Below are 12,094 nucleotides of genomic sequence, written 5' to 3' on the forward strand. Positions count from 1 at the left end.
CGGCTGCTAATCAAAAGGTCGACACTTCAAATCCACCAGCCGCTCCTTGGAAACCCTATGGGGCAGTTCTACTCTGTCCTGTAGGGTCGCTATGAGTTGGAATTGACTCGATGGCAACAGATCTGGCTTTTTGGTATATACGTACACATATACATATACAGGAGGGGCCCTAGTGGAGCCGTGGTTAAAGTTCAGACCCACCGTGCACCTAGTTATTTTTCTTTATAATATCATGTGGTGCCTACCGTGTTATAGCAGCTCATTTTATGCCATCGCATGTGATGCGAAAAGTAAGCTGTAACAAACATTTTGCTATGGTCTCAAGTATAATTTCTAATGACTGCATGGTTTTTTGTAGTGTGGATATACCCTAATTTATTTAATAAATCAAAGGGTTTAGAAAAGAATGTGTAGTCAAGCAGCCGGAGCCATCCCTTCAAGGATATTTTCACACTTAAAAGCCCTCCGCCATGCTCTCTGACGCTCACAAACCCTCGAAGGAACGATTCTGTGTGTGAAATGGTTATAGCTGTCAGTCAGTGGGTCTCGGTGTCAGGGTTTCCCTGCTCTCTCCTGGTTGTTAGGGGGTGATTATGGATTCCTGTCAACTGAGATGTCTGCTATGTATTCGACATGAGACAGTTTGTATTTTTCTCAGTCTGTTGCTCTCCCGTCTGAGGAGGTTAAGCAAATCTCAGCGAGCCAGGGGGAAACGGACTCGGCGCACAGCCCTGGAAGCGCACCGCAGACGTGCCCAGGGCCCGAAGTGCCCCACGCACACAGATGAGACTTTTACATAAACACATTGGTCTCGAATGTCACATTCCACCCAGGGTTACACCTACATGCATAAAAATGGCTGCGAGCCTGTTTTTCAAAGCTGTTTGCCTCCCCTGTTGCCTTTTCAGCATCCAGCTCAGAGGCATGTTGTGTGTTATATCTATCAAAGATGATTAAGGGGCTGAAGCATTGATACATAAGGATAGATTAAGAAAACTAAATATTTACAGCCTGACTGAGGGGCAGCCAAGGGAACGATATTCTGTCTGCTGGACTCCAATCGTGGAGAAGACATTATTTTCCTTTCCCTAGTAACTCGATTTTAGGAATATTTAAATTCAGAGACAGTTTTCTGGGGATGATATCGTTTATGCTAATTAGATCAGTGGGTCAGTTAGAAATTGCATTGAGCTGCTAGTGACAGAAATGTGACATAGCAGTGACTTAAGCACATCAGGGCTACATTTTCTCTCGTACAACATGAGACCCGGAGGCCTAGGGTCCAGGGCTGTATTGCAGCTCCGTGACGTCATCAGTGCACCCAGCTGATTCTCAGCACTGACTTCTGTACTCATGGTCGAAGAGAGCTACTGCAGCTCCAGGCTTCACGGCTGCCTTCCAGAAAAGGGGGAAGGCAAAAGAGGCCCCTGCCAGCTGAGTGAGAGAGCTTTAAAGAGCTTTCTGGGAAGCCCCATCTAGTACTTTCTGTTGACATCTTATTAGCTACCACATCTGCAAGGGAGGCTGGGAGATTTAGTGAGGTGTTTTGTTTTTATGTTGGGCACATAGCTGACCCCAACAATATCAGGGTCCTTTTACCAAGAAGACAGGAGGTAATGGATGTAGGGTAAACAGCTAGTGTTTTCGCTCACAATAATTTATCACTTACGGATCCTGATAAAAGTCTGTACTCTGAGACATGGTGGCATTTGCTATGGTATTGTCTAAGTGTCCATTTGTAATGCTAGCCCTTGAGATCTAATTTCATGGACTGAATTGTGTCCCCCCCAAAATATGTGTCAACTTGGTTAGGCTATGATTGCCCGTATTGTATGGTTGTCCTCCACTTTGTGATTGTAATTTTATGTTAGAGAGGATTAGGGTGGGATTGTAACACCCTTACCCAGGTCACATCCCTGATCCAATGTAAAGGAGTTTCCCTGGGGTGTGGCCTGCACCACCTGCATCACCTTTTATCTCTCAAGAGCTAAAAAGGAAAGGGAAGTGAGCAGAAAGCAGGGACCTCATACCACCAAGAAAGCAGTGCCAGGAGCAGAGGGCGTCCTTTGGACCCCGGGGTCCCTGTGCAGGGAAGCTCCTAGTCCTGGGGAAGATCGAGGAGAGAGAAAGCCTTCCCCTGGAGCTGATGCCCTGAATTTGGACTTTTAGCCTACTTTACTGTGAGAAAATATATTTCTCTTTGTTAAAGCCATCCACTTGTGGTATTTCTGTTATAGCAGCACTAGATGACTAAGACATGTAACTTATTTATTTCTGATCCAAACCAAAAAATCTGTTGCTGTTAAGTCAATCACACTCATATTTCTGATCACGCTTATCTATTTAAATTTAATCATCATTGCATACCTCGGGGTTGATGCTAAATAAAGTGATTATCTCAACAGACTTAATAAAAATAGCTACAACTTGCTAGTTTTTGCTAAGTTCTGTACTCTGTGTTATGCACTTAAAAACATCACCTGAGTGAGTTAACGTCAGCACAACCCAAAGGGTGGGGAGGTGGATGTGGGAGGCTGTGGAACTTTCCTGAAAGGACACAATTTTTCTTCCTAACACCTTCAACACCTTTATCACGTCAGCCCACTCTGTCCTTTTTGAAAGAAAGAGACCTGTGGGAATGAGGCCACTTCAGTCCCAGCTCTGCCACTCAGATGTCACGGAGGCAAAGCAGCTAGCCCCTCAGAGCCTCTCTCCATTTCTCCATCTGAGCAGTGGCTGTTTCACATGGGCAGTAAAGTCTTTTCCAACTCCATCCCCTGTAACCGCACATCGCTTGCTATTTCAACCTGAAAATCCATTCTGAAGACATCGGGCTCAGTGTGAAGCCCTCCTGAGTGTATTTTTCCAGTTGGGAAAAGGGTCCTGGCATTGATTTTTTTACTGGTTTCTCTTTCCAAGTGATGAATGCCCTAATGCTTTATAATTTATTGCTCGAGATCCCTTTGGAACAAGTAAACGAATGAATAAATGAGCGAAGCCTGCCATCCATCTCAACTACAAACTGCCCTCTTAAAGAGGCTGGGCGCTTTTTGCTTTTGCACATTTTAAACAATTTCTAACTGCCAGGTTAACTTGGTTGTTTTACTTATGACAGTAGACTTCAAACCATATACATATTTACCACCCAGAGCTGTTGATCAGCCTCCATAACAGGAAAAGAGGCCCGGAAAACGTCCATGGAGAGCAGGCGTCGATGCATCCCCAGAGATCATTGCTGTCCAGGTCAGGCCCATAGTGGTTCCTGTCAAAGGTATAGCCACCGGGGTCTCTTTTGTTTTTCAAGAACTTTCTTTCCACTACCAGATGATGCTTTTTTCCTACCAGAATAAATTTAAACAGGCATATGGTAGTTTTCTCATACACTTAAACCTGGGAAAAATGTTGAGTCGGCTCCGACTCATGGCAGCTTTATGTTCAACACAATGAAATGTTTCGAGGTCCTGTGCCATCCTCGTGATCATTGGTATATTTGAGTCCAATTATCCATAGCTTTTCATTAACTGATTTTCCTAAGTAAATTGCCAGGCCTTTCTTCCTAGCCTGTGTTAGTGTGGAAGCTCCGCTGAAACCTGTCTACCATGGGTGACCCTGCTCTTATTTGAAATACCAGTGATGTAGCTTCTGGCATCACAGCAACACGCCAGCCACCACTGTACCACCAACCGACAGTCGGGTGATGGCTGGGAGAAACAGGATGCTAGAAAATAGTGATAACAACCACTCAGAGTGTTCCCACCCTGGCCCTGTCCACGCTGTGTGTTAAGTGTGTTTCTAATGTGTTTTTCAGGGCAGCCTTTGGCAAGGAGTCCGAAGTGCTTATTGGGAACCTGGGCGATAAGCTGATCCCTCCACAAGACATCCTGCGTGACGTCAGTGATCTCAAGGCCTTGGCCAACATGCACGAAAGCCTGGAGTGGTTGGCAGGCCGGATGAAATCTGCTTTCTCCAACCTCTCTTCATCGCAAAGTGAGTATCTGGTAGGGTGGCCCTTGTGGTGCAGCTGAGGACCTAGACCAAGAACCTCATTTGCAATGCGAGGCACATAATGTGTCACCGTAGAGGGGAGTGTCCACATTGTCAGGTCTGTGTTGGAATTCTGCTAGTGCTGCTGCTCTTCTAGCTTGTGATCCTGGAAACAGAACAAATCTCAGGCTCGCTGTGTGGGGCACAGGAAGCTGAAGTAGATCCATGTTAACATAGCTTGATATTAAACCTTAGAAACATGGATCATGTGAGATCACACAACTGTGTCTCAAAACCAGAAAGCAATGCATCTTGTCCTCTTTACACCAGCTTCTCAAAGATGGAGACTGTCCCCATTGAGGGCTGAGCGCGTGGCTGACGTCCTTGTTTTACTGATTAGAAAGCTAATGAAAAAGTGTGTACAAAGAGAATAATGGATGTGAGTAAGGTGCTGGAATATAGAGACAATGAGGAAAACAGTTATTGTGGAAAAGAGATGACTGAGAGATAATAGGTCTCGAGGAAATTAAGGGATAGGATATGAATAAAATTGGGAAACCTCTTTTTCTATTAAGGATCAATGACCCAAGAGAAAAATAGCCTAAAAACGTTAACAACCAAACCAAACCCTTTGCCATCAAGTCGGTTCCGACTCATAGCTACCCTACAGGACAGAGTAGAACTGCCCCATAGGGTTTCCAAGGCTGTAATCTTTACGGAAGCGGACTGCTACATCTTTCTCCCATGGAGCCACTGGTGGGTTCAAACTACCAACCTTCCGGTTAGGAGCCAAGCGCTTAACGGCTGCACCACCAGGGCTCCTTCTGAAAACTTGAGGGTGCATCAACTCTATTCAGTGACTATAAAACAAATACTTTTAAAAAGCATTTGTTCAGAAGTACGTGTTAGGCAGTTAAAATAGAGGCAAAAAGACGATATGAAGAAGGAATGAAGGAGAAAAGCAGATTTAGATGTATGAGTGGAGAGAGAAATGATAGAAAAAAGCAAAAAGTAACAGATGGAAATGGAAGACGCGAATTCGGCTCTGAATTTTATATTAGGATTAACTGTTAGAAGTTTATTAGAAGGAAAATACATTATTTGGACTATGAACTTTATTAACACTGTCCTTTGAGAAGTCTTTATCACGTGATTAACCATAGTTTTCAGCCTAGAGGTGGAAGAGCAATGGATGAAATTCACAAGCGTAAATGCTTCCCTGAAATACAGGCCCCAGAGCAGGAGTCCGGGGGTCCCTTGAATACTCACCTCAGACAGTCTCATGCTGATGATGTGCAAATCCTGAGGGCCAGGAGGGTCTGGGGAGATGGGTCAGAAGGAGAGAGGCTTCTGAGGGAGATCACAATCTACTTTAGAAATCTTTGTAAAATACTACTTTCTAGTTTATGCTTTTTATTATTTAAAATATTATTTTTTTGCTGGTATTAAAAGTATAAGAAATGTATAAGAACAGAAAGTGCATCCATCTGTTGAAGATTGGGCCCAGTAATGTATCTGGGCCAACTCTGCATAAGTAGGGATCCTTGGAAGGTCCCTTCAGCTTTGTAATTCCATAACATCTGGCAATTCTATTGGAAGCCATAGTCTACATTATCAATTTTTTCTCCCTGACCCCACACCCCCAAAAAATATCAGAAAGAGCTAAATTTGCCTTTGCTAATTGTAAAATAAACAACTCTGGAAAGGGACTAGAGCCTCTTGTCGTGGCGTCTTTTGGCTCTTGGACATGCAGGGCTGCTTGGGTAGGCTCATTAGCCATGGGTGAAAGGCATCCTCTCGTTTGGTAGGCCATCAATATCCAGTATTTAATAATACAGTATATTATTGCCAATGGTATGGCATTCCAGATTTCTGTTTTGTCCATTCTCAAAGGGTCCCGCATAGCAAGATAAGACATAAGCTCTATAGCATTCCACTGAGGGATTCGCCCAGGCTGACCTGGCACTCAGCTGTCTCTGAGTGATGCTCAGCTTTGTAGTTGCACAATTTTGCTGTTGTGTTCATGTCACCAAGAGTACTCAGTACAGTTGATGTCTAATTCATGTCTGTAATCATCTCGGTTATTCTGACAAAGACCTCTTCTGCCACGCCTATTAATACTTTCATCTCATGCGCTCAATTCCTTTCATAATATAAGTCGTACCCTCTCAGTTGTTCATCTTGGGGCGATTATTCCGCCCAGTGAGTGGTTTAAGTGACTGTCCGCATTTTGAAGATCAGTGCGAAACCCAAGTGAACAGCGCTCACTACTTCTGCTGTCTTTGCTAAAACAAAGCATCCAGCGTATGTGGTTTATCCTCCTAACAACAAGCCTAGCTCACCCACTCTTGCTGGTTCTTTGAACTCCCAGGAGAGATGCCCACTGATGTTTATCATTTGAACAAGGCTGGGATTCTCTGATAATGGGTTACTTTGATTGCTCTGTGTCAGTGTGACTCCAGAAAGGGAATGAGGGACAGCTCTTTTATTCTTTTGAAAAGTGAACTAAATGATTACTGTTAACAAAAGGGTTTCCAAGTCTAAAGACAAGATAGCATGAAGAAAATGTCACCCTTTTATCTAGCGTCCATGGATACTGAGCAGAATGGGAAGGCACCAAGAAGAGAGGATGTTAGGTTTATTTCTTGTTTTAGATCCTGTTAACTATTTGGTATGGCAAATGCCCTGTTTTATTAAAATTAAGGAGTTACTAATGTAATGGAGTAGAGTAAGTTTGCAGAAAATTATTTTCATAGTAGAATATCTCCTCAGATATTACAGCAGGATTCTCACCACTAGACACGTTTAACGCCACCCTGGAGAAAATGTCTCATTTTAGTAGCAGGGCAGGGTTGGCCGTACATTATCCAGGAGATAAAGAGTTAACCAGTTTTCACAGCTAATTTTTTCCATGTCCTTTAATGTTTGCCCAAATGTCAGTCTGTCTGCTTTACACATAAAATGGTCTCCTGGCCTCGCTTACTTAAAATGATCAGCTGACTTTTGTCCTGCTGTCATCTGTGCATCCTGCTCCATCTCCCCTGGTACTGCCTCCTCAGTCTTCTCTACACCTGTTGTACTTAAGAGTCTTTCAGGGGCAAGTCACAGACTATTCGCAAAGAAAGAATACATTGTCTCATAAAACTGGTAAATCAAAGGACTTCAGGTGTGGCTGGGTCCAGAGGTTCAGATACCATCAGATCACAGACGTGCTCACACACACACACACACACTCTCTCTCTCACTCTCGCTCTCGCTCTCGCTCTCGCTCTCGGTGCTTCCTCTTCATTGCTTTCAGTCTCAGGTAAGCACTTTCCGTATGGTGACAACCTTGGCCACCGTTATTCCCAGGATTATTTGATCCAAGACAAAAAGACCTCCAGGAACAGTTCCAGAGAAGACTTGGAATGACTCATCGTGGCCTTCTCTGCTAGATCTCTACTTCTGTTTGTCTGTCTTATTTTCTGACTCTGTCTTTCTCCCCACCTATACCTGCAGAATATCTTACTGTTCCAGATCTATTTTAACAGACATGTTAAGGAAGCATTTAGTGTTGGACAGTCAGGGTCTCGGTTTGTACATGTTTCCCCCGTTGATCACAATTGCAGTCTTGTGGTAAAGGCACAAAATAATTTCTGCTGTTTGTAATATACCTGCTATTTGTAAGAGTCCTAAATAAGGACTCTGAAATTAATTGTTATGGTTAAGAAAATTCTCAGAGCAAAATGTGGCCCACATAAAAATTGTTAGAGTGTTTTCTAAGTTGAACATTAATGGTTATTTTTTTGGTATTTTATCCATTTGTTTTAAGGATGAGTTGCTTTAAAAAAAAAATAACATAGAATTGGAAGGTGGATGAGGGGCTTATTTTGTCTGCACCACTTGCTTGGGAAGCCCCTCCTCTCTGTCTTGGATTCCGTAAAAATCTCTCAGATTAGAGATTCTGCAACTTCTCTGATTATATATTCTGCTATTTAAGCAACTTTACCATCTAGGAGGTTCCTGTTTTTTCTTAAAGCCCTCTTGCTTCAGTCTAAAAGAGCCCTAGTGGTGCCGTGGTTAAGCGCTTGGCTGCTAACTGAAAGGTGGGCAGTTCAAACCCACCAGCCACACCTCGGGGAAAAAAGACCTGGCGATCTGCTCCTGTAAAGATTAAAGCCTAGGAAACTCTATGGGGCAGTTCTGTGCTGTCCTATAGGGTCACTGAGTCAGAATTGACTCGAGGGCACACAACAACAAAGCTTCAGTCTTAACCACTTTCCTCTGTTGTATTCTCTTCAAAAATTGAATGTTAAATATTTTCTCTCTATAGTACTCTCTATAATCTGAAAACGATTTCCCTGGCCCCATCTCTGGTTCGTAAAGGCTTTTGGCTTGCCAATCCCAGTTTCTGAGTCAAAAGCAACCAGATTGAGTAGGATTAAGAGCCCAGATCAGGCCCAGGGTCACGCACACTCTCTTGGACAGATTAGCTGTTAGTCTTTGTGAGTGTGGGCCTTGGAGTAGGTGCTTTGACCCAGGCTCTTCCATCCCTGGCTCACTCAATTCCCGCTGTGGAAGTTCCTGCCGAGCCCACATACGTGGACAATGAAGAGGAATCAAAAGCCATGCCCTGCTGTTTTGCAGTCTGAGCAACCACAAGGTTAAACATCCTCCAACTGCCAGGGCAGATCAATCTCATAATTGTGTTTCCTGGAATTGGTTCGAGAATTGCAATATCAGTTATACAATTGTTTATGTATGTTTTACTTAAAGTAGAATTATTGCTTAGCATCTTAGAAATCATCTGGTCCAACCCGATCGTTTTACACGTTCAGAAATTAATCAGGCCTCGGAATGGTCACACTGCATGTCTAGGCCTGAACTGCGATGGGCTTTCCTATTCCCAGATTAGTTCTCTTTCTACTACATCATTTTCTTGGCTAGTACTAAGGTTTAGAGCCACTGACTGGCTCTTTCATGCCATATTCCTATTAAACCATCCCAGGTGGGTGGTTATATATTTATATATATTTTTAATGGAAGCACTTTAATGCCACTGTTACCTTGTAATCATCTCTGATCATCATTTTCTTTTGCCTAACCAGAATTTCCAGGCCTTAAATATACAGAATTATTGCACATATCTCTTTTAAATTCCATCTTAGTTGTAATAAAACATTTCTCTAATTTATTATTCTGTTTATTACACAAGCATTTTCTAAGTTAAAAACTCCACCTATCTTGTCATCATGTTATGTAATGCATTCTAGATGCTGCAGTATCCTATGCAGTAGCCACTAGACTTGTGTGGTTCCTTAGATTTACATGTAAATTGATTAAAATTCAGTTTCTTAGCCACATTTCAAATGCTCAGTAGCTACCTTATTGGATAGCACACCTACAGAGCATTGCCATCAGGACCGAAAGTTCTAGTGGACACTGATGAAGGTTTAAAATAACAGCAGTCCGTGCACTTAGACTTTTGAGATGTGCTTGAAATGTCTACCCAGTTATAGCAAAATGTGGATAACTATAATTATCCAGACTCTAAATCCTTGTTCTCCGAGACAGAGATGTATAGTTTAAGGCAGGCACTATTCGAATTGTTTCTATCAGTGTTAATTGATGTTAAAGGGATTAGAGGTCAAATAGACTTGGGAAATATTAGGTTAAAGAACATTAAATGGAATTCCAGACCATAAAAGTTCTAAAGTCTTTAATATATTAACAAGGTAATTACAGCAATGCATTGTTTCTCCAACTTATCTGTGGAATCTTTTACCACAGCATCTCATAGGACTTTCCTTCCACAAAATAACTTCTGAGAAATACTGTTCTGTGCTGTATTTATAATAACTTCAGAATCTTCTATTTTCCTGACACAGGACAGGACAGGACAGATGTTCTATTATTGCAGAAACTTAATTTCATATTACTGGCAAATTTGCACACCACCGGATGACTTCTGTCACCATTTGGTTATTTGACTATTTATTTTAAGTAGTACTCATGTCAACCAACATAAAATAACCATGGTTTCCCTTTTCACTTGTTTCAAACTCAGCTGTTATACTGACTCTTTCCCACGGATCTTTGAGTTTTTCTCACAATTTACAAAGATGCTAGTAACTAATGTCAGAAGACCATACCTCAGTTCAGTGAAGAATGCTGATAGGTCCATGTGGAGCTCCCAGGACTGATTTTCTTTTAATAAACTTGTTATTTTAGAATAACTTGAGATTTAGAATAAAGATTTAGAACTACAGAGAGTTTCCTTCCGCACACTCACACCCAGTTTCCCGTTATTAACATCCTACGTTAGTATGGTACGTTTGCCACAACTAATGAGCCGATACTGACACATTGATACTAGTGAAGTCCGTACTTTATTTGAATATGCTTATTAGTTTTTACCTAATGTCCTTTCTCCGTTCCAGGATCCTGTGCAGAATACCACATTACATTTGGTTCTTACGCCTCCTTAGACTCATCTAGACTGACAGTTTCTCAAACTTTTTGTTTTTGATGACGTTGACAGTTTTCAGGAGCACTGGTCAGGTGTTTTGTAGAATGTCCTTCTATATGGGTTAGTTCGATGTTTTTCTAATGACTAGACTGGGCTTACGGGTTTTAGAAAGGAGAACCACAGCAGTAAAGTGCCGTTTTCATTACTTCCTATCACGTGCACATGCTATCAACATGTCTTATCACCGGTGATGTTCTGGGATTGATTTTTGTGCCTCCAATTCATGTAGTCCTCTCTAGGCAGTTCCTTCTGAATTCTGGATTGACTCTACTTTCCCTCCACAAATGGCTTTTGTCTTTTTACCTTTCTGATGACTATTTTTTAATATGATGAATGCACGTGCTAGAAGTCCAATGTTCCCGTGAGTTAAATAGCTGCTAAAAAAAAAAAAAAAAAAAGATTGTCCACCTTAAACAATTATGCAAGCGATACCAGTTATAATCCTGTGGATCTGAAAGGCTCTGAATGGGGGTGGCTGTTTTTCCTACCCTGAGCAACTTGATTAGGGCCTGCAGCTCCTTCTTACTGTTGCTACATGTGCTACACCATCCTTAATAATTGTACACAACCACTTAAACTCCAGACAAAGCCATGTGGAGCTTAAAAGAATTTACTTGAATATTTTTCACTAAAAAGAAATTTTTATTTTTCATTAGTTCTTAATGTGCTTTGTTGGCTGAAAACCCATTTGCAAGTGAAACGTTCTTTCTACAGAAATGTCCTTTTAGTAAAGGTAGCCGTTATCAATCTTAACTGCACGTTGTACTCAGTTGAGGAGCTTTGAAAAATACTGCTGCTGGGCCCACTCCCAGAGATTTTTATTTAACTGTTCCAGGGTCTGGCCTGGGCATCAGACTGCGCCCCAGACCAATCAGATTAGAGGCTGAGGACCACTACGCTAAAGGAATGGTTCGCAACCTTGGCTCATTTCAGAATCACCTGTTGAGCTTATAGTGTGACTCTGTGGGGAGATGCCCAGACAACGGTGCTTTTTAACCTCTCCCCAGGGGATGTCAACAGACATCCAGGCGTGAGAACCACTGATGTGGAGCCCCCAAAATGTCTTCTTTAATTTCTACAGCTCTTTATATATGGGAAATGCTTTGTAGTTCTTTACTGGTTCTTCTATTCTCAGAAGCTTGGATTTCCACTTTATGGACAGAAACACCAGGCACAAAGATATTGCACTTCATGTCTCTGCCAAGTCAGGACAACAACCCACTTCTGCTTAGCAGTTGTAGTTAGCCTAACAGTCCCCCAAATCCAATTAGAAATGAAAAAAGTCCTCTTACCCTTTTTAAGCCAGCAAAATGAGAAGGACAGAAGGCACCAGTTGGGTCTCTCAACACAGAGGGCTGTGAATGCCAAGCCAATGGAATGAACGTGGAAGTGGCTACAAGCCAATTACATCATTGAAGATAAAGGTGGAAAGGGCCCGGGTGTCTGTCTACCTGACCCACAAGTACATGCCTATGCATTGTACCAGGATGTTTCCATGCATTGCCCACTATGATTTAGCATTTTGTAGAAGATGGAATATGAATTCTCAAACGCTGGAAACCACTATCATGGGTTTTCTGTGCCTTTGTGGGTAATGAAAAA

At 42.3% G+C, this 12,094-nt stretch overlaps 1 protein-coding gene across 3 annotated transcripts in view; it reads left to right on the top strand.

The window, feature by feature from the left end:
- The window catches only part of EXOC4 (exocyst complex component 4), an 830,578-nt gene that overhangs the window by 682,009 nt on the left and 136,475 nt on the right, over positions 1–12,094 (top strand). For 2 of the 3 annotated variants that reach the window (XM_004382687.2, XM_023737127.1), the window contains exon 14: positions 3,809–3,987. In XM_004382687.2, the coding sequence (XP_004382744.1) occupies positions 3,809–3,987 (179 nt within the window). Of the gene's footprint in view, positions 1–3,808; positions 3,988–5,442; positions 5,657–12,094 lie in introns of those variants that run through there. The other variant, XM_023737128.1, reaches the window with a different exon arrangement.

This window comes from Trichechus manatus, unplaced genomic scaffold (genome assembly GCF_000243295.1).
Source record: "Trichechus manatus latirostris isolate Lorelei unplaced genomic scaffold, TriManLat1.0 scaffold00097, whole genome shotgun sequence".
Lineage (NCBI taxonomy): Eukaryota > Metazoa > Chordata > Mammalia > Sirenia > Trichechidae > Trichechus > Trichechus manatus.